This window comes from Xenopus laevis, chromosome 2S (genome assembly GCF_017654675.1).
Source record: "Xenopus laevis strain J_2021 chromosome 2S, Xenopus_laevis_v10.1, whole genome shotgun sequence".
NCBI lineage: Eukaryota > Metazoa > Chordata > Amphibia > Anura > Pipidae > Xenopus > Xenopus laevis.
The window spans coordinates 72,588,118-72,614,232 of NC_054374.1; the positions used below are offsets into that span (position 1 = coordinate 72,588,118).

The 26,115-nt window shown below is 38.7% G+C and overlaps 1 protein-coding gene across 3 annotated transcripts; it reads right to left on the bottom strand.

Annotated features, from left to right (window-relative positions):
* Window positions 1-26,109, bottom strand: LOC108709545 (probable beta-D-xylosidase 5). 3 transcript variants are annotated; one of them, XM_018249493.2, is made up of 16 exons: window positions 26,079-26,109; window positions 22,869-22,962; window positions 21,954-22,172; window positions 20,764-20,924; window positions 18,840-18,999; window positions 16,876-17,046; window positions 15,873-15,964; window positions 13,890-14,047; window positions 12,326-12,429; window positions 12,023-12,247; window positions 10,455-10,540; window positions 8,274-8,410; window positions 4,991-5,080; window positions 4,628-4,836; window positions 4,235-4,438; window positions 1-439 (listed from the first exon to the last, which is right to left on the bottom strand). In XM_018249493.2, the coding sequence occupies exons 3-16, from the start codon at window positions 22,107-22,109 to the stop codon at window positions 152-154; spliced, it is 2,241 nt and encodes a 746-aa protein (XP_018104982.1). In that variant the 5' UTR covers window positions 22,110-22,172; window positions 22,869-22,962; window positions 26,079-26,109; the 3' UTR covers window positions 1-151. The 3 variants fall into 3 exon arrangements, with proteins under 3 accessions (XP_018104982.1, XP_018104980.1, XP_018104981.1); XM_018249491.2 differs by lacking the exon at window positions 26,079-26,109 and adding an exon at window positions 25,766-25,921; XM_018249492.2 differs by lacking the exon at window positions 26,079-26,109 and adding an exon at window positions 24,070-24,237.
* Between the last annotated feature and the right edge of the window lie 6 nt (window positions 26,110-26,115).

Consider the following 26,115-nt stretch of genomic DNA (forward strand, 5'->3'; position numbering starts at 1 on the left):
AACAGTCATCTCTTTAATGTTCCTAAACTAATTTAGAATAAACTAATGAAGACATGAAGCAAAGATGCAGGCTTTTCAAAGGAACCACCTAAAGTGTGTGCTCAAGCAAAGGAAGCAATAAAATAAGTCACAAGGCTGTTGAAAATCTGAATTAGCAAGAGCTGAGGGGCTGGGGCACCCCTTCCACAGTGAAGCTGCCTTGTAGAATGTTGGACGGGGCTTGTGTGTCTTGGAAAGGCTGCTGTCCTCCAACATAGATATGAAAACCCCCAGGCTCAAGCATCCATAGGTCAGTCCACACTGCCCTCTGTTTTGGAAGGACAGAAAAAGAGACCTTCACAGAATCAGTGGCTGGAACTGTCACCCTTTCTGTTCCCACAAGTTGCCAACCAGGAACAGGGACAGAGGCATCAGACCAGCTCATGTACACCTGCACCACCTGAAGAAAGAATGAAACATATTCTAAGCAGGGATTCTAGTGCAATATGCCATTTTTACATTTTCACATTGTATTACCATATGCTCAGTTAAACTATTCTTAATATAAAGGGATACTATCACATAATTATTTCCTTTTTATTATAATACAAATTTTTACTCTTTTTATGTATTTTATTAAAGATGATTCGATTTTATATAGTTATAATACACAAAAGCCATGAATATCTTGTAAAATATATCCTTATAAACGGTGAGTAGTGATGTCATCAGTTATAAACGGTGAGTAGTGATGTAATTTCTGTCACATGACTCACTAAAATTTGTGTATTATAATTAATAAAGTACCCCCAGTTGTAAAATATGAGGATATTATAAGTTACCTCGGAGTTCCATGACCTGTATAAAAACACTCGGCCTTCGGCCTCGTGTTTTTATATGGTCATGAAACTCCTCGGTAACTTATAATATCCTTATATTTTACAAGAGGGGGTACTTTATTCACTATATAATACACAAAAGCCATGAATATCCTGTAAATTATATCCTTATAAACGGTGAGTAGTGATGTCATCAGTTATAAACGGTGAGTAGTGATGTCATTTCTGTCACATGACTCACTAAAATTTGTGTATTATAATAAATAAAGTACCCCCAGTTGTAAAATATGAGGATATTAGAAGTTACCTCGGAGTTCCATGACCTGTATAAAAACACTCGGCCTTCGGCCTCGTGTTTTTATATGGTCATGAAACTCCTCTGTAACTTATAATATCCTTATATTTTACAAGAGGGGGTACTTTATTCACTATATATACTTTACAAGCTTAAAACATTCCACAGGGACTAAAATTGGCCTGCTGAAATATGCGACCAAAAATCAGACCCTACGTGGTAGCCTCCTCTCCTGCCTGAACCATTTTGTCAGCTCAGGTGCAGACACATGTGTTGTTGGCTAGACTTTGCATTCTTACGCTGAAATCAGCCGCATGTGCCTGCACTCGAGTTAACACAACGTTTCCAGATGCAGGCAAGAGAGGAGGCTAATGCCCACATAGGGGCTGATTTCCTGCCGGTGTATTTAAGCAGGCCAATTACAGTCCATGTGTGGCAATAGCCTCATTGTTAAAGGGGTTGTTCCCCTTTGAGACAATTTGCAATTGACTTTCATGTTTCATTATTTATGGGTTTGAGCTTTTTATTCAGCAGCTCTTCAGACTGAATTTTCACCAATCTGTGGGTATAGAAAGATGAGTAATAAAAATTAGAAATAGTAATAAATTGGCAGCTTTACAGAGCATTTGTTTTTAGGAGGGGGTCACTGAACCCCATTTGAAAAGCAACTTTTCCATTGGTCTTCATTATTTTTTTTTATGTATAGTTTTTGAATGATGTGCCGCCTTCTTCTGACTCTTTCTAGTTTTCAAATGGGGGTCACTGGCCCCATCTAAAAACAAATGCTCTGTAAGGCTACAATTGTATTGTTGTTGCTACTTTTTGTTACTAATCTTTTTATTCAGGCCTCTCCTATTCATATTCCAGTCTCTCATTCAAATCAGTGCATGGTCGCTAGGGTAGTTGGGACCCTAGCAACCGGATTGCTGAAGTTGCAAACTGGAGAGATGCTGAATAAAACTCAAAAACCACAAAATAACTCAAAAATACCACAACACAAATAATAAAAAAAGAAAGCCAAATGCAAATTGTCTCAGAATATCACTCCCTATATTATACTGAAAGTGTGAACCACCCCTTTAAATTAGCCACAGGCATTCTAAGCAGCTCTGAATGCACTCCTTTGTCTTGTGGGACAATGGGGGTCATTTATCAACACTGGGCAAATTTGCCCATGGGCAGTAAATCATGGCAACCAATCAGATTGCTGCATTCATTGTTCTACTTGCAGCTGGTTTAAAAAGCTAATCACTGATTGGTTGCTATAGTTAACTGCCCATGGGCAAATTTGCCCAGTGTTGATAAATGAGCCCCAAATGAGTCCCCCACGCAAGCACAAAGTGCAAACAACTTAAGAAACAATGATTTTTTTTAGGGTTGCCACCTTTCCTCCCGACTAACTCCGGACGGGGAGGTGGGCCATGATGTAGAAAGGGCATGGTGTTCCATAGAGGGACAGGGTTTGACTTGGCGATCAGCAATTGGCCATTCGCCACGTCAGTCTCAGGGAATCCTGCCCGGTTTTCCTAAATTAGAAAACTCGGCAGGCATTTTTGACCTGGACAGCCCTTAAAAAATAACAACAGGTGGCAACCCTAGATTTTTTTTTTTTATGCATAATTTAATTTTACTTTCGATACAAAGCAAACACCTTTTTTCAAGGGGACTGTTTTCCTTTAATCCATGGCCCGTGTGGGGGTTTGAAATCTATGGAGAGGTAGTATTTTAGGACATTTTCAATATAGAAATATAGTGAAATATATTCATGGATAAGGTGAGAGAGAGAGAGAGAGAGAGAGAGAGAGAGAGAGAGAGAGAGAGAGAGAGAGAGAGAGAGAGAGAGTTCCTGTTTACCCAGTGCAGCAATGGGGGACTCTAGAGAACAATAATGCTTAGGCTATTAGGCCAATAGATTAATTATGAAGTATACAAGTAAATATATGAGGAGTTGTGGGTTGGCAATATTGAATGCCTTAGGGATTCTATACATTTTACCCCAAGGAAACGCATGAGTTAACGCAGTCCATTGTTATCTATCCTTTCTGTACTAACTGCACCACACAGGAGGACACAGCAAGTTGTGTTCCATCAGAGTACTAAGTACAAACACATAGCAAAGCATGGGCTGCATTAATTCATGCATTCGCTTGTGGTGGAACACATGAAATCAAATGTGGTCTGGGAAGCAAATTTAAAAACAATAAAGCAGTTTGTAATTTGGGATTATTTTACACACTCTTACGTACATAAGGGCTGTGCTATAATAATAAAAAATAGAATGAACTAGCCAGAAGGAAAGTTGTTAAAGGTTGAGCCAACTTTGCCCACTAACAGTGGTTAAGGGTAAGTGAATCTTGGGATAACTATAGTGGCTCTGTACAATTAATTAAGGGACAATTACTGAAAAAACAAGTTTATGACATTGAAGTGTTTACATGGTATGATGGTTAGTGTTGGACAATTGAGTTCCCAGAAGGGAAGGCAATGAGATCACTATTTGGACCAAACTGAAGGCACAAAGAGGAGGGCTGAGCAGATGAACATTTTTTTTCCTTGCTTTGGGAGGCAGCATCTATTTCTTAAGTCAAAAAAGGGATCACACTTAAGATCCATGAATTGAAATAATAATAATATTAAATAATATCTGCACAGAGGCAACATTGTATAGAATTCTAAGGAATTGTAATGTACAAAACAAAAAAAAAAACAACCTTTTTATGCCTATTTGCATTCATGTGTTATCACAATCCAGACACAGAAGCTGCACTGTAACTTCAAATGACAATTGATTAGTTGATTAGTTATCAATAATGTCTTTCCACTGATACAATTTTCTGATAAAGACTACCTGAAGTAACAGACCATATTCTAATCATGTGGAAGAGCTCTGCAACACATATGAAGTGAAAAGCTTCATGAGAAGCTGCACTTCCCTTTTAATTAGGCAAAATGTGGTAACTATATTTGCATCGCGTGCCCATGTATATTGTCATCCAATATCTATTGATGCCTCTGCCTGTCTGGTGGAATTAAAAGTAAATATGTTTATGTAAAAAAAATAACATTCTTCCCAGGTATCAGGGTACTGAAGACCAGGATAACATTGATCCCAGGCACCTACCTCCTCCCCAGCTCTACTGCCTTTGTTCTGGACTTGCACAGACAACTGGAGGATGTCACACATACTCAGAGAACTGGTCATTATCAGCTCACTGTACTGAAAGCTGGTATAGGAAAGCCCATAGCCAAAAGGATAGAGTGGAACCTGATTTCCATAATAGCGGTATGTTCTCTCCTGCATTGTGTAATTCTCCATCGCAGGCACCTGGGAAGACAAAATACAATACATAGGTACTGAGCGTTTCATTAAGCTCCATAGAAGTTTTTTCTTTCATGGAGCAATCACTGTGCACCAGAATTGCACCACCTGTGCATTTATTTGAATGTTCACTAGCATTATTCCAATATGTCTGAATAAGGAAGCTGTACAGCTGTTTGTTGCTTCAACTCCTACCTGTTTCATGCTGGATGGCCATGTTGCTGGCAGTCTGCCTGCAGGGCTCACACTGTCAGAGCCTACCAGCATCTTTGCAATTGCAATACCTGCAGCCTGTGCAGGGAAGAAGCACTCAAGTATGGCATGAACTCCATCACTGCTCTTCGCCCAGGAAACATCCAGAGGACCAGCATTAAATAGTAGCAGAATAACTGGATGGCCTGCAGCTGAATTTAAGACATTACTTAATTTGGAAGTTATTAGCTATACACATACAGAAGCCATATACGCACATAAGGTTCTGGCATTTCAGGCTTTCCCTGTTGGCTGCAGGGAGTGAATGGAACTGGAGCAGGGATGTAATGAATGGCCAGTACTTACCTGATGTCACAACATCCTTTAGGAGTTCAGCCTGGTGGCCAGGCAAAGAGAGGTCTCTCCGATCGATTCCCTCTGTCTCTAGAGTAATACCTTGTATATAAAACATATAATAAGCAGGATGGCATACCAAGATTATCATATGATATCTAACTAAACACAATAAACACCAGTTAATACAAAATTAGAGGGCCCAGTACACAGCATAGTGTATACTGAACCCCCTTATTGTGTATTAATTGGCATATATTGACAAAGCCATATATCTTGGAGTTGCACCATCACCAAAAGATAGCCATTGCACTTCTCCCAAAATCTAATGAGAGCAATAAACAAATTGTCTAAAAGCAATTGTGTACCTGAAACAAAACTATACGGGTGTACTTTGTCGAAACACAATTCTATTTACAATAACATAGTGCCACTAACAAACACTGAATTATTTATAGAAGCACAACAACATTCAGTTACAAAGCAGGCCTTAGTGTGTACAGTAACACACATTTTGGTATCAAAGTATTATTAGAGCATAGCAGGCACAATAGAGTCATATAATTTGTCATTTGTTGACCTTTTTTAACCTTTGTGTATTGCCTGATACTGTCAGTGTAACATTAAAGGAAACCGATACCCCCGTAGGTCTCTATAAAAATATATTGCATAAAACAGCTCTGTTTCGTCTAAATAAACAATTTTCATAATAATATACTTTTTTTAGTAGTATGTGTCATTGGGTAATCATAAATAGAAAATTGTCATTTTAACCCTTAGGGGTCCGTTTACTAAAGTGCGGTAAATCTGACTTTAAGTTTCCGCATGTTATCGCTGAGAATATTTTTACGCCAGAATATTCGCAGCGACTAAGTTTACTAAACAGCGATGCGCTCAGAAGTCATTGCGATCACTTGCGGTAACTACGTTAAGGAACCAGCTTACGTTAGCGGTAATTTTAGCGAGTTGCGAATTTTCTGGCGAAAAATTACGTTTTTGCGAATATTTATGCTATAAAATAGTCTTGTTTTATGGCGGTTATTATGGCAATTTTTACTGTGACATTTATGGCCAGAAATGCATCTTCAAAACTTATAAACTTTATTGACTGATGATTATACCATCCAACAACATCACCAGAGTAATACCAATCAAACATGTCTGCATCATATAAACTCTTCTGCCAATAGAATCATAGGAAATGATACCAGTCAATCTCTTTGCTTCATAGAAATGCACAGTTTAATGTAGCCAATCCCAATGAAACCAAAAAGTGTAGAGGCTGACGAATCCTTGGACTGTGATGCCACTGCCAATAATACGACTCTGAGCTGAAACTGCTGCTGTTGCACCAGATAGAAGCAGAAGCCAAAACATCCTGTCAGCAATAGCTACAGATCTCTCTCCTGTCAGCAAAGAATGATGGGTAAAAAAAAAACATTATTATGGGATATTTCCTGCCCCTTGAGAATTTTCTGGCAGAAAAAATACTTTTACGCCACTTCATATGTGGCGGTAAAAGTTTGCGAATATTCTGGCGTTAATTTTGTCTTTAGCACATTTCGCTGTTTAGTAAACCATGCGTTAATGTGTACGTAGCGTTATTTTCAGCAAATGCAATAACTGGCGAACAATTATTCTTGCGCAAGAAAATTCGCAAATTTATATTTACCGCAGGTTAGTAAACTGGCGATAACATATTTGGCGAAAATTCTGTCTATATATTGTGCGAATATTTTTAACGCACTTTAGTAAACGGACCCCTAAGTACTAAAGAACCGTCCACTGGGACCATATGATTCATGGTGCACACAAACTAACCAAGGGCACTCAAACATGTTAAGTTACATGAGCAAATTAATGGACAAAGTTCTGTCTTTTACTCCCACACGTCTTCCTGTAGCAGTTAGAGCTGCAGTATTTCTGGTCTGAGGCAGCACACAGACCATCACAAAATGGTGGTTTGAGGTTAAAGATGTAAAAGGGCAATATTTACTGATAATTCTATTCCAGTTCAGTAAGATTCTTTAATATGCCACTTAATATTATATAAACCATCTGTTAGTTAAGTATTCATTCTGGGGGGTATAGTGTTTCTTTAAAGAAAAATGTGCCCAATAACAGAACATGGCAAATGCTCCACATGTTGTTTATTGTTCAACAGTGTTTATGGTCTAGTCCCTGCCCCACTTTACACTACCCCTCGCCGCTGCCAATTTCTTAGGAGCTGAAAGGTGTGGCGATCCACATTATTTAAAAGGGAGATGGCCAAAGCTTTAAAAATATACAGTATATTGGGAAGGGAATATTTTCACTTTTCTGATATCGCATTCTCGAACAAATAAAGTTAAAGGCCTGTGCCTGCAGCAGAGAGAACATAGTATGTGTGGTTCAGGAAACACTGATATAAATATGCCAAGCAAGAGGTATATATAGTTAAGGACTTAATAACTAGGTTGCAAAAAAAACAAAACAAAAAAAAAACTTGTACCTCAAATTAGTACTATGAAAAAATATTTTTTATTTTAGAAAATCATACTTAAAAATGTACTAACCCCACAAGCAATAGCTTGCTTTAAAGTGGTTGTTCAATGATCAACTGTTTCTAAGAAACTTTTGTGTTGTGTTGGCAGTGGACGTGCAGGACCCACTGGTAATACTTTGATAACTCCACAGCTTCACAGTACAGTTATTTGCAGGAAGTAGTAATTCGAATAACAGAGAGCAAGCTCCCCCTTGTGGCACACAACATTTTCACTATACATTCATTAAACATTGATTTGAGATATTTTTAATGGAACTGGTATTTAAAGCAGCTTTGTCTGTACCTTTCTATTCTCTGCACTTTTGTTTTGGATAATTAAAACAAACTTTTTATACATATTCATAATTAGTGATGAACAAATTTGTTAATGGGCGTTTTTTTCTTAAAGCAAATTTTTTGTCCAAATATATATATATATATATATATATATATAACAATAGTGCCATTAAAGCTTTCATTTTACAAAAAAACAGTATATGACGGACGACCCCCTTTTAATGAATGCAGAGAAAGAAAAATAAGAGATCTTGCATAGTATGTAAACAGCATGCAACTAATACATGGCACACTACCAAAGATTATCAGAAAAGCTATCTACAAAATATAAAATGCAGGTTTCCTTTTAATTAGACAGGAAGGAAAGAGATAACAGGTTGAATCACGATTGGCACACAGTCATATGTTGGGAGTGTGTTTATATTTGGGAAATTCCCAACTGCCTTTTTTGTGAGTTGATGAGATTTGACATACCTGTCCCAAGGCACACGATTGTTATATCTACAGACTTAACTAATTGTTTTATCTCTTCAGGAGAGTACTTTTCACACTGAGCATCACTGCATCCTGCAGCAAAGCGTACTTGCACTGGAAGCATTGCTATGCCACCCCTACGAAGAAAAGGTTGATTATTTCAAATTTTAATTATTCAATTAAACACACAATACTCACAATTAATCACTGAAACACACAACAGGATAGTTTCTTAAAACTACTACCTGTAGTACCCTTACATGGCAAGATGATCAGGGAGTAAACTTGAAATTAGCCAAAGATCTCCCCAAAATGTGCCCTTGTAGGATCACCATTAATCACACTCTAAAGCATTTATGGCACTGGGCTGTCACACAAAGAAAGGTTGCTACCTTATGCAAATAAAATTCTCTCAGCGTATTTACTATGCACACATTAGTAATTGTAGGGATCCATTGGGTTAATCCCTATGCTCCTGAAACCACATGGTTGGAAATCCCCTACCTGTCCAGCTACAAGTTGAACTTAGGATGAAGGGAGGGGCAGGAGCCCTTGTCCATTGAATTTGGCAGATACTGGAGGGTGTCACAAGGTGTCGCTGCTGTGCAACTATATTGATATAGGTAGAACCATGTATTCATAACCGTTGCTGCTTTCTACTTCACTGAGGACAGAGTGATTAAGAAGTACTGCCAGATGTAGGGGCTAAAAAAGGTGTTCGATAGACCTGCCGGGCCTGGGGTAAGGTACTCCAAAGCCTGGTACGCTCAACTATGGGGGTTTATAACTTGGATGAACTTTTTGTGGAGAGTGCTGGGAGCTGTAGTTCAGTGAAGGAGGACCTTTGTGTGCTCACACTATGGAGAGTGCTGGGAGCTGTGCCATGAGGATTAAGCAAGCTGTGTATGTTTTGTTGAATGGATTTCATCGATGCGGAAGCCTGTTCCAGCTCTGGAGGAGCCTGGAGGAGCCTACCCATCTGAGTGAATCCAAGGGTGAGTTGCGCCCAAGTGAGGGTAGCGAAAGAAAGGATCCAGCATGTGTCCCTGTACAGATACAGGAGTTTTTTGAGTGCCTGCCACGTGGGAGCAAATGACTTTGTCCAGCCAGAGAGGTATTTGGCAAGATAGCGCTACCTGGGGAAAGTTTAGAGCTTTTTGGGGAAAAGGGACTGAGACTTTGTCCACCAGGAGTGGAGAGTGGGCCTGGCAAGGAGATGCCAGGATAGGATATTAAGTGGTCCTTAATATGTAAATGCATATTTACTTTATTATTTTTTTGCTTTTATGTAAAGTTTATATTTGTTATACAGCACTTGGTGTGTTTCCTAATGGAGCCACCCGCAGGTGTATTCTCAGATCCCATTAAGTGGAGGCATTACCATGAGAGGTAATTCCCAGTATACTTTCACTTAGCAAATGGGACTTACCCTTTGTCTTACCCTGTAAAGGGTAAGACAAATGTGATGTATAACTATTGGCACAGGGTGGTGGCCAAAAATGGGTTACATAATGTTCAAATTTTGATCATAATGCCTGCAGGTGAAGCAAAGAAAATGGTAGCTCTCTAACCAGTTTGTTAATATGTCCATGCTGAGAAGGAATTTTCTACTTACACAATTACCTGCCCCCTCACATACTGTCAATTTAAAGGAAAATAAAAACACAAACCCCGCTGGCAGGAAATGTAACCCCTAAAAACATATTGATGTGATTAATGAATTTTTTTCGTCTAATTATCAAGATCGTCGTAGCTCTTAAGATGCTACTATAATGAATTTGAAAAAACAGCTCCATGGGCTGTTCATTTTGGCCAATTTTCTGCATTTGGTTAAACTAATTCTGTGAGAAAAGGAACATCATGTGATGTGGTCTGCTTAGAAACTGAAGCTGGTATGTAGAGAAGATACAGTATGTTTCTCTGGTATCAACACATCACAAAATGTCACAAGAAAGCAATGTTTACTCACCTTCGTGTATATGCGCTTTTAAAAAAAACAAAACTCAAAGAACAAATAAAACATTTTTGTAGTGTGGTAGTTTACAGATTGACAAAGCAAATCATGCTATTAATCTTATCTTTATGTTATTTTTTAAGCAAAACCTAAAATTAAAGTTCATGTGCACTTACAGAATTCAGTAAAACCTTGGTGAGCAATCAAACTTTGACAGCCTTACATACCTGGGAGTAGTTATATATTGTGGGTCAGGATGAGGTTCATAGTCTCCAAAAATACCTACAGGATCATCAGCAAAAGGGCCAATAACCTGTGAAGGGTAAAATCATACCATGTTATATTTATCCTTTACTTGCCAAGTACGTGTGTTAATGTATGCATGTATTGTTCAAAGCTTAGAAAGCTCCATGCAATGCCCACACGGGTTCAGGCCCACTTATGCACAATGTCCTTGGACTGGTTAAGGCTGAACTTTAGCCTCTGTTCTCCCTGCCTGCAGCCTTCTTCTGCCCCACTTATGAATTTGTGCATGACTTTTTATATACTCGAACAGGCCTCATCCCCGCTCCTTGCATGACATCAGAGTGGGGTGGGTTGCACATGGCTATAAAAAGAGGAGAGCTTCATGGGTTAAGGTTGGGTACGGGTGGCGTAGCAGTGGGTTAGGATCGGGTGTGGGGAGTTTCTCATGACCTGCACATTACTAATGCATGATAAAACTGCCTTGGGCCAAAGGCTTACTTTGTCAAAGCCATATGTGTGACATTCTGTATACAAACTGCAAAAATGAGGCTTTGTCATTGTCTGAAAGAATGGATTGGTCTTGAAAAGTAAATGCAATAAAAATGCATGTAACAATTCTACTGCCCCCTATTCTAGTTCTAGATCTTTGATTATTATAAGATGATGCCCAAAATCCACCCAAGTGAATTTGCAGAAGATTACTGGGATTGAAATAACCGTTGCTTTCCTGCATATAGTATCTAGTAATCAGTAGTCCATGGGTAATGGTAAACCTGTGTGTCATATGGCTACACCTAAAAAGTAATTTACTTAGGAATGAAAGGTGGGTAGTGATGAGCGAAAAATTCACGAAACGCAAGTTTTTTTCCTAATTCATTAAAGTCAATGGGCGTTTTTTCTTATGGCAACTTTTCCCCCCTAATTCATTAAAGTCAATGGGCGTTTTTTCTTATGGGGACTTTTTTGTCCAAATGCATTAAAGTCAATGGGCGTTTTTTCTTATGACGGACTTTTGTCCTAATTCATTAAAGTCAATGGGCCATTTTTTCATATGGCGGTTTTCTTTCCTAATTCATTAAAGTCAATGGTCGTTTTTGCTTATGGCGGACTTTTGTCCTAATGCATTAAAGTCAATGGGTGTTTTTTCTTATGGCGGACTTTTGTCATAATTCACGAAACGCATTGAAGTCAATGGGCGTTTACAATTTTTATGTGAGCGACAATTTTTCTCACTCCAAATGCATTAAAGTCAATGGGAGTTTTTTCTTATGGCGACTTTTTTGTCCTAATGCATTAAAGTCAATGGGCGAATTTCTCCGCAAATCCATAGCTGGCAAATAAATTCACTCATCACTAATGGCTGGTGGTTTCAATACTTTCTCTACAGCCAGCTGAGCTGAAAAATACACAAAAACACGTGCAATTGCCTTGTGTGCAAATCATTCAGTCAGTTTTGGTGCTGTAGACCTATCACTACTAGATAGTCTGTATAATGACCTGGATAAATAAAAACCATTCTAAATATTATTATTGAACCACATGCATATACCCCAATTGCCTTTCCTTTAATTGACTCCAGACTTAATGGTAAAGTGTCTTTGGTGTTTTTCAACAACACAAAACTCTTGATAGCAGCTTCCAATGCAAGAGCTTGGTGTTCTTGGCTCTGTACAGAATGAAGATCCAGTGAGCTGTACGGATTCATCTCTGGTGGATCAAACTCTCCTAAACGCATGCGGGTGTAAAACAAAGGGTAAACCCGCTCTTTTAGTGTCTGAAAACAAAAAAAATGAAAATGTATACATATAGCACAGCTTGCTCCGGTCTTAAAAAGCTAAACTTCTGCACTTACTTCTCTCGTTATGTTGCCAAACTTCACGGCATCCTCAACTTTCATAAAAACATTATCTGCTAGATTGATGGACAGTTCCAGATTGCACCCAGAATTTACAGCCTCTGCAGATAAGCAAACCCAGTTAAACATAGTTGCTCCTAGCTTTGTTTCTATTAAATACTATATGGAGAACAAAACATTAGGAGACATATTAGTAGTATCTTAGCAGGAGAAAATGAGTCATGACATGGGTTACAGGTGTGAAGCAAACTATACTTAAGCAGTATTGATGTGCGAGCCCGTGGGTGTGGCTTTTTCTATACATGCACAGGCCCTGTCCCTTTTGTCGCCGGTATACAAAGAGGGGAACACGTAGGGTTAGGGATGGGTGCAGGTGGAGAAGGGTGCGTGTCAGATGTGGGTCGAGTTTTTCCAAGATGTTTTTCCTCGACCCACACATCACTATTAATCAGTTCTACCCATGATATATTCATCAAATATCAAATCGAAACCCCATTTAAAAAGCAGATGTACATCAAAAGTTTACAGACCTCCCTTTTTATAAATTTTGCAACAGTGGGTATTGCATCGGAATAGGTTTGGAACTGCTTGTTTTTGTCCATACTGATACAGACAATTGACACATCAGTGTTATATTTATTTCAATGAGTTATACAGACATTTTAATGAGTTATACAGTAGAAGCCTGCAAGGAATGATGAATGACATCCAAAGCAACTCACCAATTTGTTTTGTTTAACAGACACCAGTGGTAATGAAAAGGATACAACAACCAGTTTGTTAAAGTCACCACTTGTCAATGAGCAATAGAACTAAGCAGAGAATTTGCAGGAAAGATTCATAAAAGTAGCGGTGTAACAACTGCTAATATCATGAAAACAAAAAACTTAGTTTAAATGGAAAGTGCTCAGAAGAATGTATGTGGAGTGCTTCATGTCCCCTTTAAGCTCACAACAAAACAGCACTGAATTATTTTTATATGAATGTTATTTATGGCTGAGCCATTAAACTTATTACATATGGTTGGCAGATTACTCAATATTCCATATGTTTACAGGCTGGATCATATTAATATACAAAGGAGTCTTTAAAGACCTTGGACAGGATACAGCCATACAAATCATTCCTCTTTGCAGCCCCCTCCTAATATAACTTTAAATGTAGTCCACAGTATTTAACACTGTTATGACAATATTTTGGTTGCTCTACTTGTAACTGTAGTTAAAATGTACAAAGATAAAATTATATGAGCAAAATAAAATGAATGCATGAGGTCTTTGCAAATGTACATTTAATTTGCAATGAACTATATGAAAGGTATAAAAAGAATACATTTTATTATATTCACATACATATGATTATATTCTTTAATTCATCCCTTAGTATAAAGTTTCAGCAACTTAACTTGACCCTGTCATTCAAGCTTGACCTGCCTTCAGTAGAGGGTTCCCTATGGCCATAAGATCTCTAGTTGCACAAATCTGAATTACAGTGCATGGTATTCATAAGGCATTGTCTTGAACAATGCTGCTCACCATGGTCATGTATTTTATATACTCACCAATTGCTGTCTCCAAGAAGCTGCTTGTATACTTGTGTTTTTCCATTATATATTCAATAGCTCCCTCATCACTAACTACGTAACCTTTGAAACCCCATTCTGAACGAAGTATGTCTGTAAGAAGCCTTTTGTTGGCACAGGCAGGGACCCCATTCACCCTGAGAAGAGACAACAAACCTAGTGTGAAACTTAAAGGAATACTGTCATGAAAAAGCATGTTTTTTCAAAATGCATGTTAATAGTGCTGCTCCAGCAGACTTCTGCACTGAAATCCATTTTTCAAAAGACCAAACTGATTTTTTATACTTAATTTTGAAATCTGACATGGGACTAGACATATTGTCAGTTTCCCAGGTACCCCCAGTCATGTGACCTGTGCTCTGATAAACTTCAGTCACTCTCAATATTACAACTAAAAATATATACTTGTTAGGAATGACATTTGACATGGTAATTAATTATTTACAGTGTAAACAGTGTAATTTAGAAATAAAAACAACACCATAAAATCATGGCAGAATCCCTTTAATCACCTCCCATTGTTAGAAACTACAGTCCATCAGCACAGAAAGAACAGAAAGCACACTCCCCACAGACATAACTAAAGGGGTCTCTTCAAAAAAGACAAAATTGAATTCACAACATATCATTTGTATAAATGCTGTATAACATCCTAAACTATTTGAGAAAACTGTTAAGTTCCTGGTTCACTTCAATAATATCCTTAGTTTTCCATGCAGGAATAATGGCTGGCTATAGGTGATCTCTGTTTACTCACACCTGTTTTAAATCTCCAATTATCCAGTCTATAAATCCCTACATCTCAGTTCCTTCAATGCCCTAGTTCCTGGGTGTTCTCTCTGTTCTGCTTATCTGTTCCTGACCCCCTGCCTGTATCCTGAATGACTGAACTCTTCCTGGACCAACCCCTTTGCCTGTTTGACTTCTCTTCTGGATCCTGATTTTGTACTACTCTGCTTTTTGGGTTTTGACCTGGCCTTCCTGACTCTGATTCTTGTAAGTTGCCTCAGTCCTCATCCTATGATCTGGTTCCCTTGCACGCCCAGAACCTTTGCCCTGGTCCTCTCACTTTAAGTTGGTGGCACCCTAGCAGCGGAGTGCTCCACCCGAAGCCAAATATGGCTGTTATATAAGCAGAAGGTTGAGTTGCAACTGGGGGCTTGGCAGTTGTTCTGGATTGTGGGTTACCGATCGTGACATACTGTTAACACACTGCATGTTATGCTAACTTTTAAAAGGACGCTGTAGCTAAAGTATTTTTAGCAGTTAAGGCCAGGAGGTTGCCGAGCACCTGAAAAACCATATCATGATCTCTAGTTTATTATCATGATCTCTAGTTTATTATGGTATGCAAGGGTGACAAATGTTTGGCTCTCTTAAATCCTGGTTGACTTGCACTTCTCCAGGCTGTGGTATGTCAAGAAGCAAGATAGTGATCAACTGCACAGGCTCTCATATTCAATTATAGTGAAGCCTCCCATATACATTAGGAAGTTCATTAGAAGGTAACTTCTCCTGTAACTAGATCCAGCAGAAATACCACCTAAAGCAAGGATTTATTTGACCTTATGGCTGCAACGCTTGATGCAATAGACTAGAGGACAAAATGGTCCCACCAACCTCAGTGGATTTAAGGGTAGTGTTCTTTAGTCCAACAATAAGTTAGTAACTCGCCAAGTTATGGAAGAAGCCCAGGTGCACTGCAAGGGGAACGGTCCAAACCAGGAATATGTAGAGCAGGCACTCAAAAAGCAATCTTCCACCAAGCAGTAAAATAAGTGAAAATGTATTATGTCAAATCAGCGCAGCCTTACGCATTTTGTGTTACACACACTTAGTCATAGGCTGACTGTGTTCTGTGTTACCCCTCTGACAACATTTGCAAAAGTTATTTACAAACATTATCTGGTAGAAAAGCATAATTGTCTACTAGAAAAAAAGGCCTTTGTTTATGTTACCAACCTGTTATAGCTACACATGATGCTATAGACACCAGCTTGAACACATGCATGAAACTGTGGCAGAAAAGTCATCCGCAAATCTCTTTCCTCTACCTGCAAATAGAAGACAAGATTTGTATGTATAACTGTACTGTATGCATAACTGGATTTGTGTGCAACCTTATTGTTACTATTTGTTACTAAATCATGAAAGAAGTAAGTATCTCCTATTCACTACCTGTGGAAGAGAAGGTGCTATGAGCACATTTGAATGGGGCTCCACCATTGGAAATAATCCTTAAAGGATTAAAGGTTGTTCACCTTTGAGATAACTTTTAGTATGATGTATAGAGTGATATTCTGTGACAATTTGCAATTGGTTTTCATTTTTTATTTGAGGTTTTTGAGTTATTTAGCTTTTTATTCAGCAGCTCTTCAATTTGCATCTTAAGCAATCTGGTAACTAGGGTCCAAATTACCATAGCAGCCATGCATTGATTTGAATAAGAGACTGGAATATGAATTGAAGAGGCCTAAACGGAAGGATCAGTAATAAAAAGTAACAATAACAATATATTTGTAGCCTTACAGAGCATTTGTTTTTTAGAAGGGAGTCAGCGACGCCCATTTGAAATCTGCAGAAGAAAAAGGCAAATAACTATAAAAAATAAATAATGAAAACCAATTGAAAAGTTGCTTAGAATTGTCCGTTCTATAACACAATAAAAGTGAACCAACCCTAATATATTCTCTTTCAGGGAATTTCCCAGCCAGTTTACGTTTAGCTTTGTTTATTACAAAGTTATCGACATACCAAAGATCAGCCTTTTGCCTTAACTCCTTCTCTTGCTTTGTCACTAGCACCATTTCTAGTAAAGCAAACCAGTTATCGAAATGTTTATAGATGATTATAAAAATGCTGTTTTGAATACTGAATAGCTTGCAAGTATATAGCACTAGATGGACGTCATGCTCTCTAAGTCGATACTTGTTATTATGAGATTGAGTATTATTTTTTTCATTACCTTTGCATCAAAGCTGAATCTGGAAACAGGAACATTTTCTGGGCCTCCATGGGCATCAAAGTGTTTGCAGCCTGCATTGGCTTTAATATAGCGAGGATGGTCTCCCTGAAGTCCCTTCACAAATGCTGTGGCTAGAAGACCACTTAAATAGGGATCTTCACCATAAGTTTCCTGCAGTTTGAAGAATAAAACTCTAATTTTAAAACATTCTTAGTTGAACTAAAGTCACTTTCTCTATAGTTAGTAAGCACTGTTTTCTCTGCTCTTAATAAAAATGCACACAGAGTAATGGATGGGTTCCATGCAATATTTAGCTATGTGAGCACCTATAACATTTTCTGTGCTTTCCCCAATTTGTTGTGTGCTCAGATTAGAGGGAACACTGATTTCAGGTGGTGTATCTGGATTTATCCACTGTACAAAAGCTAACCTTAAATATGAGCTATTAAGCAAAAGAAGAGTTCTGGAATTACATGAGCAGATCAAATGATTATGAGTAGAGATAAAACAATGACATTGTGTCAGCAGGAATTGCAACTTTAATATTCATGTGATAGATAGAGTAGGCCTAGCTAAGCAAGGAGCCTGAGGCTCCACCGAGGAAATTTAGTAAGGATTAGAATCCTGGGTGCACTGCTGCCCAGAGTAGGGACCCAGTATACAGAACTATGAGAGTCACCTAAGTTCAATTTTATAGGAATCCTGACAGCAGGGGGGGGGAGGTCAACTTCCAAAATGAAATAATCCACTGTTCATTGACAGACTCTGAGGGGCAAAGTGCTAAATGCTTGAAGCTGTATTTGCGAGTAGCTGCCTAAACATTGTATTCTTTGCCTCCTGCTTAATTCTTTCAAGATTCCTATGTGTATTTAGCTGAAAAAAGTTGAAGAACCGCTGACACCCAATCCTACTGTCGATCAGGACTGGAACTAGGGGTAGGTACTGCCTACCTCTAGTCCAGGTTCATTTGCTCCCTCTGCTCTACTCTCTTCTCAATGTGTCCCCCTGGACGGTGTCACTGTGCACGCGAACGTGCACACACATGGGGTGGGGGGGCGAGGTTAGGGTGCCTGGCTGACTTGGCCTTCAGTGCTATTATTGAGTGTAGGTCGATGCGTGTGTGTTACATATGGTATTTTCATGCTTTGAGTCTAGTGCTGTACTTAGCAAGCAATAGTAAAACATGCACCAAATTGTCAGCTGCACCCATGCATGCCTATGTCCTATCCCTTCCTTGCAGACTCCTTTTCAAATCTGTGCACTTTATTGTGGTGGGCATTACTTGCAGAGCCAATTTGGATTCCATTTCAATTCATTTACAATTTGGGGCACATCTGTGCACTTTATTGTGGAGGGAATTACTTAAGACCCAATTTGCACTTCATTTCAATGAATTTACAATTTGGGGAAAGTCTGTGCACTTCATTGTGGTGGGAACAATTATGTTGGAATTCAGAGGAACAATATTGCATTGTGTGTAAAACATCAAATTTCCTTTATTTTTGGCATCTTGCAATCAAAGTTAATAAGCCATTTAGCCTTATTATGCATTTTTAATGGATGGAAAAATTGTCATTAGTGAGGAGCGAATCTGTCCTGTTTTGCTTTTCCAGAAATTCACGACACAAAAAAATTTGTGAAATGGAGGAAATTGCAAAACACATTAAAGTCTATGGGTGACATTTTTGTAGCAAAATATATTAAGTGTATGGGCGACTTTTTGTCTACCACACGACACTTCCCTCCTAGTTTTTTTGTGTGGCAAATGTTTGCCATCTTTCTATGAAACTTTTGGCCAGAAGGGAAACTCAGACATTAGCCACAAAGCCATAAATGGCAAAAAAAAAAAATCGCTCATCAGTAATTGTCATTGTTCATGGTACCAAGCTGGCAGGGAAAACTAGTAGACTTGTAGGGATACTTTTTCTCCGAACCAGGAGAAGGATAAGGAGATACTCTCTCACCTGATTCCTCCCCCACAAAGGGTGCCTCATGATATTTATCACAGGGCTGAAGCAGCTAAGTCCAGTGTGGTCATCATAGATTCCAACAGACATGAAGTAGTTGTGTTTGGCTCTGACTTCAGTAGCGGTGGCATTGGCCACACGAGCCACCAACTCAGGACTGTTGGCAAGAAGTTAGGTATGAGAACACAATCATAGGAAAGCAAACATGGATTTCATATCTCATGGTTTTAAATTATAAATCCCAGATTCTTAGCCAGCTGACAGCTGGTGCTAGATTTGGAAAATTGAAATTCAATTATTTATTTTTTAATAGCTTTCTTAAATCACGTGCCTTCTTCTGAAATTTTCAGCTTTCAAATGGGGGTACGTATGTAAGTATGTTAACGAAGTTTCACTTGGAAGAAAGCAATGCTAGAAAAAATTTGCTAAGAAACTTTTACACTGACGAATTTATCCAGAATGCTCTGAGTAACATCTGTCCCCATGGGAGGAGGCCTTTTTGTAATTCCCATCCATGTTCAAGCAGCAATATAAATAAACATATACATAAATATGTACAATGCACCTTAGGGCATATTAGGGTTTGTACCACTGAAAAAAAATATCCAATAAGTTGCTCTGTCTCAACAACAATTCAGCTTTTTATATTTATATAGTCCTGCTTAAGTTCTCATACTACCATGTGTTATGTGGCTGCAATACAATTCAGACTGGTGTTGGGTGCCACGGCTTAGGTCACATTTGTGACCAGCATTATAATTGAGTGCAAGTTGTGGGATCAAATATTTGTTTTCCCAAATTGGGTTGCACTCTCACATGTATAAAACATGTGTGAATCGCAAGTGCAAATTTTTTTCCTTATAGGTTTGCATACTCAGTAGAGTGAAAGTTGAAATTAAAAAAAAAAAGCCAGTTTTTTACTTTGTTGCTCATGCATTGTTCACCGAAAAGCACAGAAGAAGAAGGTCACTCTGTGGTGGTCACAGAGAAGAACTGGTTTTCTGCTAACAGGAGCAGTAGCCCGGGATATCGGGTAAGTGTATGGTCAGACTGGTGGAGTTTAGGGTCTACCAGGGCAGCCTCCTCGAGAAGCCCCCACAAACCAAGGCCCCTCCCCACCCAAGATCATCCACAAGCCAGAGCCGCAACCCTTTCCCACCAGTGCTTACCTTGTACTTTTCTCTTGTGATTGGGGTTAGGTAAAGTGAGAGCAACTATAGAGTTTATATACAGTGTCCTACTGGCCCAGGTAAGTGGGTAAGTGAATACTTTGAGGTATCTAATTTTAGGCATCCCCCAGTGATTGTAACTTTCCTTCTGCTTTAAAGGAGAACTCAACCCCCCTATTAAGAAAAGCCCCTACCTACTGACCTAGATGGTTCCCCCTCCCTGCATCCCCCTGCATACTTCAATAGCCCTAAAAATGTCCCAAAAATGTTTCTCACCTATCAGTGCAGAGTAAGCAGAGCGGAGCTTGTGGGCGGCATTTTCCAGATCACCGGTCTTCATTTGTAATAGAGTGCTGGAGAGGACTCGAATTACCGATGAGGACCCAAAGAAATCTGACGATCCGGAAGAAGGCACCTGCAAGCTCCGCTGCGCTTACTCTGCACTGATAGGTGAGAGATATTTTAGGGACATTTTCAGGGCTACTGAAGTATGTGGGGAGGGGTGGAGGAATATCTAGGTTAGTAGGTAGGGGCTTTTCTTAATTGGGGGGTTGGGTTCTCCTTTAAACTTTAAGGGACAAATGAAGCAGATGGTGGTGTAATTATTGCATTTTCTAATGTGCTGAGAAATAAGGAGGTTTGTATTATTGTCTTGTACTGGGGTTCTTTAAAGTCTTATGCCCTTTCTGAATAACACTGCCCATGATTTGTTGGAATTGTGGAAATACCTTATTCTTTACAGTAATGAGTACCTGAAACTTGCAGCCAATCCCAAAGCTTGTGGAAAGGATGTAGCCCAACCAGGTGCCTGAGCATCACCTCTTAGGCATTCTGTGTTCCACTGATACGGTTTCACTCCTAGTCTTGGGATGGGAGGTGCAGGCCCATTCTGCTTCACTCCACCTCTAGATAACTATAATAAATATAAAATGTTTTTAACATATATACATTAAAAATTCACAGTCAGATTAGAATCAGTGTCTGATTTAGAGACAATCAACATTATATTTGGATAATTTAACCCTTGCATTAGGATAACTGAAATTAAAGCTTATTTTCCCAGTCATGTATCAGAGTGCAATAATCAGGTGCATCATTCTCTGACAGTATTAGCAAAATAAGTGCAATAATCAGGACGGGGTTATTTCATTGACTGTTGCATTAGTCAGGATACAACATCAAGAGAGCTCCCTGTAAATTTTTCAGCAGGCCCAGAAAAAAAAATTAAAGTTTATGTTAATCAATTACCTGCAAAGTATATTACTAGTCATTACACATCATGTGCACAAAGCTAAAAACAAGGGAATTAGTGGGAAAAGGGGCAGCAGTAACGTTCAGACAGACAGCAACCCAAAAATACAGAGCTAATTATTAATGAAGTCGCTTTTCTCACATAGGCAATAAAGAACAGTAACCTGACTTCTGGTACCTTGTGAGGTGTTGGGTCTGTATTTTCAGAATGCCGTAAGATTTTGACAGAACAAAAAGTGCAACTATTCAAAATAATAGGTAAAAGGGGCAATTTTTAATCATTCTAATGTGGCCCATTGTATGACATAAAATGGAATATGAATTGTGAATCTATATACTTGTTAGGGCCTTTTACATCTTCTACCAATGCATTTCAACTTTATAATTTTGGCTATATATATATATAAGCTTGTAAAAAGGTGGCATTCAGTGTCGAGTGCAGTAAATGATGGGGTTAACTTTCCCAGGAAGAAGGGGGGTCCAGGTGCTCAAGCCCCAGAACTTCAGCTCAGAAAGGTAAATAATGCAGATAGATAATGAAGGGCTGGCACATACCAGACCACACTCCGCCTTACACATTTCGTGCCTTAGGGGCACTTAGTCACTTGGACACAGCTCTAATTTTTTTCTGCTAAGTTGTATGTATTTGTCAGAAGATAACTGTAGGACCAGCAATAGGAATTTCCAATACCTGGAGAACCATCTCCTCAAGAGTCAGTCGTGAAATCAAGTCTGTAACTCGATCATCCCAAGGCAGAGATGGGTCCATGAAGGGATATGGCTGGGCAAGGCATACTGCCAGGTTTAGCAAAACCAGGGATGCAGTTGGAAGGCTGATGTGTGCCATTTCAGAAGATAAATGTACAGTCCTCACACTTCAGTTGAAAGATTGTTGAGGGGCATATGATTACTTTAAAAGAAAAAAATATATATCAAAGGATGAATATACAACAAATTACATAGATTCAGATTCAATTTTCATTTTGTTTAATACAAATAGGATGCAACATGCCACAATATCCAAGACAGCTTCTAAGGCCCTAATAAGGGCATCCACCCCAAAAAAAAGTTATTAATGTTTTAATGCAATAAGCATCTGCCAGTAGAATGCTTTGAATCTTGTTCACATCAGAGTTTGTATTTTAATAATTTGAGGGTTCCTGCTTTGATCATTTTATTTGTGAAGGGGTTACTATTTGCAATGGAGGCTTTAAATTAAACTGTGTCCTGTGCAAAGCAATACAATTAGCTACATTTTACATCTAGTATACATTTTTCAGATACATGTCAGCCTACTGACAAGCTGACATGTAATAAACTCAATTTTACTGCCCATTATATTTATAAATCAGCCAAAATAAGTCTCTACTGGAATACCATAATAATAATAGTAATAGATTATCGAGTATATAAATAAAATAGAGTGTGACTATAACAATACACAGAAGTATTTAAATGACAGTCCAAGGTATTATCTTTTATTTATATAGCTCTGACATATTGCATTTTGCAATATTTTTGAGTTCCCTTGGTACCGCGGTGACAAGTAGCTATGAAAATACTGCAGAATAATGCAGAATAATACACAATAAGGGCTAGTACTCACTTGCATTTTGGGCTGCAGGCAGGTCCAGACGAATCTGATTCTTCTTTCTACTTTTTTTCCTTGATAGCTGACTCTGCATGTGCGGTCAGTATTTCTAGAGGGGACACAATTCAGGGGTAAGACTGTGCAGGGTGGGAGGCAGGGAGGGAGGCCAGTGGAGACTTTTGGCTAAAGGGAGGTTTAGTTCTCCTTCAAGTGCCTAACCCAGGTGGACCACAATATGCTACGTTCCACCTACATTCAACACTTACACGTTTCATTGTGAAGCCACCCCATTAAAGAAAAATTGGATGCGATCGGGCCTGCGCTCTGTGGTTAAAAGCCTTCAGTTATCAGTTTTAAAACCATTGCGGGTGTTTATTAGAAGGTGATAAAGTTTTAGGAAAATTCCAGATTTCCAGAGGCATATCTATAAATGGGTGAAAATCAGAGTTCTTCCCTCTGATAGATATAAGGGTAGAACTCCACGGGCAATTTCCTTGTGTGATTACAGCCCTAGAAGAAATCAAATAATGCACTTTAAAACTGACTGCAGGAGAACATAGGGTGAAACACCAATGAGTAAGAGCCCTAAGGGCCCTTACATAAATGTTAGTTCCACCTGTGGTTAAAGGAGAACTAAAGCTTAATTAAAGAAGTAGCTAGAAATGCTGTACATTATGTTTTGGGCTTCTGTACCAGCCCAAGGCAACCATCGCCTTTTAGCAGGGAAGATTTGTGCAACAAAGTTCCGTATATAAAATATGCCATTTTTAGCCATATTTATTTTTAGGGTTTACTCCTTGAGGGTTAATTTCTACTTGCACCCATGCTAACATGCACATCATCAAGTACAGCCCAGTATCAGCAAGCATGGGTTGTGTTTGCTCCTGCAGTCCCGGGGGACACAGGGACCAACACCCATTATTATTAACATGTATTTATATAGCGCCAACATATTGCGTAACACTTTATGTTTAAGGGCCCTTAGAACCCTGCCTGCCATTCAGGCTGTGTCTTCCCTGGCAATGATTCAGCCCGATCCGCACGGGCAACATTCCTAAAATTTGGGAACCATGGTCTAATCCAGATTTGTTATGAAAGTCACCAATAATCATATTTCTAAAGAATAACATCATAAAGCATCAAACAGCATGTTAAACATAATGATCCATAGCAGCAAGCACTATTCCAGCAGCTGCAGTGACTCAAGGCACAGTACCTGTCTGTATGCACTATTTCCACACTCTGCTGCTCTATTCAGGATTAGGAAGCCAAACCCGCTTCTTTCTTCTTTCAGTTTAGCTTCTTGTTTAGACATCGACCAATCACAACAAAATAAGGGATTCTGGGAAATGTACTTTTGCCTATCTCTTTCAATTCTTGCCTAACAGCGGCACCAGAAGATCTATACACATCAACAGCAGAGGGCAGCCTATGTACACTTTATCCTCTCTCATCTAACTCTGAAACAGAAAACTAGTAGGAAAATTCATATCCAGGTTTAAGTTTGCATCCCTTAAGTTCCTTTAGTGGAACAAAATGTTATTTTATGCTACAATATCATTTAACTCATTTATCATTTTAATGTTTAAGTTAAACTTGATTTAACTGACATTCATAACACCAGCCAATAAACTTACACCAGCTTCAAATTGTTGTAATTTTGTCTGGACAGGTTAATGTGATTTTTAAATGGTTCTGCAAATTCATATAAATGACACAAGCCACATAGAATACAATTTAATGCCAAAATGTACTGAGAATTGTGTGTCACTTGTTCACAACACTGCTATTGGATTACATTTATTTAATTTACTTAAAGGGGTTGTTCACCTTTGCATTACTTTTAGTATGATGTAGAGACTGATATTTTGAGACAATTTGCAATCTGTTTTCATGTTTTTATTGTTTGTGGTTTTTTAAGTTTTAGCTTTTTACTCAGCAGTTCTCCCATCTGGTGGCTAGGGTCCAAATTACCCTAGCAACCATGCATTGATTTGAATAAGAGACTGGAATATGAATTGGAGAGGCCTGTAGTGATGGGCAAATTTGGGGCGTTTCGATTCGCCGAAAAATTCACAAATTTTCTGCAAAATTCGTGAAACTGCAAAAAAATTGCGAAATGTCGCCGTCTGTTTTTTGGCGAAATTGCACCGACGTAAAAAAATAAGTGCCGCCTGGCGAATAAATTCGCCCATCGCTAGAGGCCTAAATAAAAAGGTGGGTAATAAAAAGTAGCAATAACAATAAATTTGTAGGCTTAAAGAGCATTTGTTTTTTTTAGATTGGGTCAGTGACCTCAGTTTGAAAGCTCAAAAGAGTCAGAAGAAGAAGGCAAATCATTTGAAAAATATAAAAAAATAAATAATGAGGACCAATTGAAAAGTTGCTTAGAAGTTTACATTCTATAACATACTAAAAATGAATGTAAAGGTGAACCACTCCTTTAACCTTTGCTAAATCTTGGCTAATGGCAGTTTCTGCTGTTGCTGAGCCCGAGACTTTAAACTCAACTTATAGAAGGGTATTGGGCCTGCAGAATTTACATGAGAGGGAGGAAAATAAAACAAATGTATTCTTAAAGCCTCAGCTGTGAAAAAAACGATCGATATGGGAAATATAAGGCATCTGAAAGTTTGGGATAAAAGTTTGTAGGATACTATTTGAAAATGGGTCAGACCAAGAGCATGTCTGGGTGTAACTGAGAGGTATGATTTATAAAATATGCCTAACTCCCTGCAGGGAATGAAACAGATTGCTGTAAAATTGATTATACTCTTAGGTAGCACAATTAATAATATTGGCCAAGCGGCAAATTCATATGTTATAGGTCAATTCTATGTAAACTAGGGAAAATATCTGCTTCCCACAGTGAATCCCAGCCCTGCCCTTTTATAACTTGTGACATTACATACCTGCACTGAACTGTCATTATAAGCCCCATGCATGGCCATAGCAGTACATGTTCTCCCTGGGCTTGGCTGGTGGATTTGCCAAGAACAGAATAAATATAGCATGAAGCTCATTTACAATCACAGGTAAGTCTAAGTTAATTTGTGAATGAAGTGCAAACAAAGGAGCTGACTTTTAATTTTAAATGAATACGGAGGCAGTAAATAAGGACATACTGATTTACATGGCCCACTGGGGAGTGGGGAAGAGGGAAGTTAATTGAAAGTTTCAGGCTAGGGCCACACATATGCAATTCCTGTAGGGTTTCCAACTCACCACTTTAAAACTGAACACATATGGAATGCACAGCCTG

Coding starts and splice junctions, on each gene's coding strand:
- LOC108709545 (XM_018249493.2), bottom strand. CDS start 22,109: ATGGCACACATCAGCCTTCCAACTGCATCCCTGGTTTTGCTAAACCTG. Junction 14,048..15,872: donor ATCATGTGTAGCTATAACAG/GTTGGTAACATA, acceptor GTCTCTTCTCAG/GGTGAATGGGGTCCCTGCCT. Junction 440..4,234: donor GCAGTAGAGCTGGGGAGGAG/GTAGGTGCCTGG, acceptor TTCTTTCTTCAG/GTGGTGCAGGTGTACATGAG.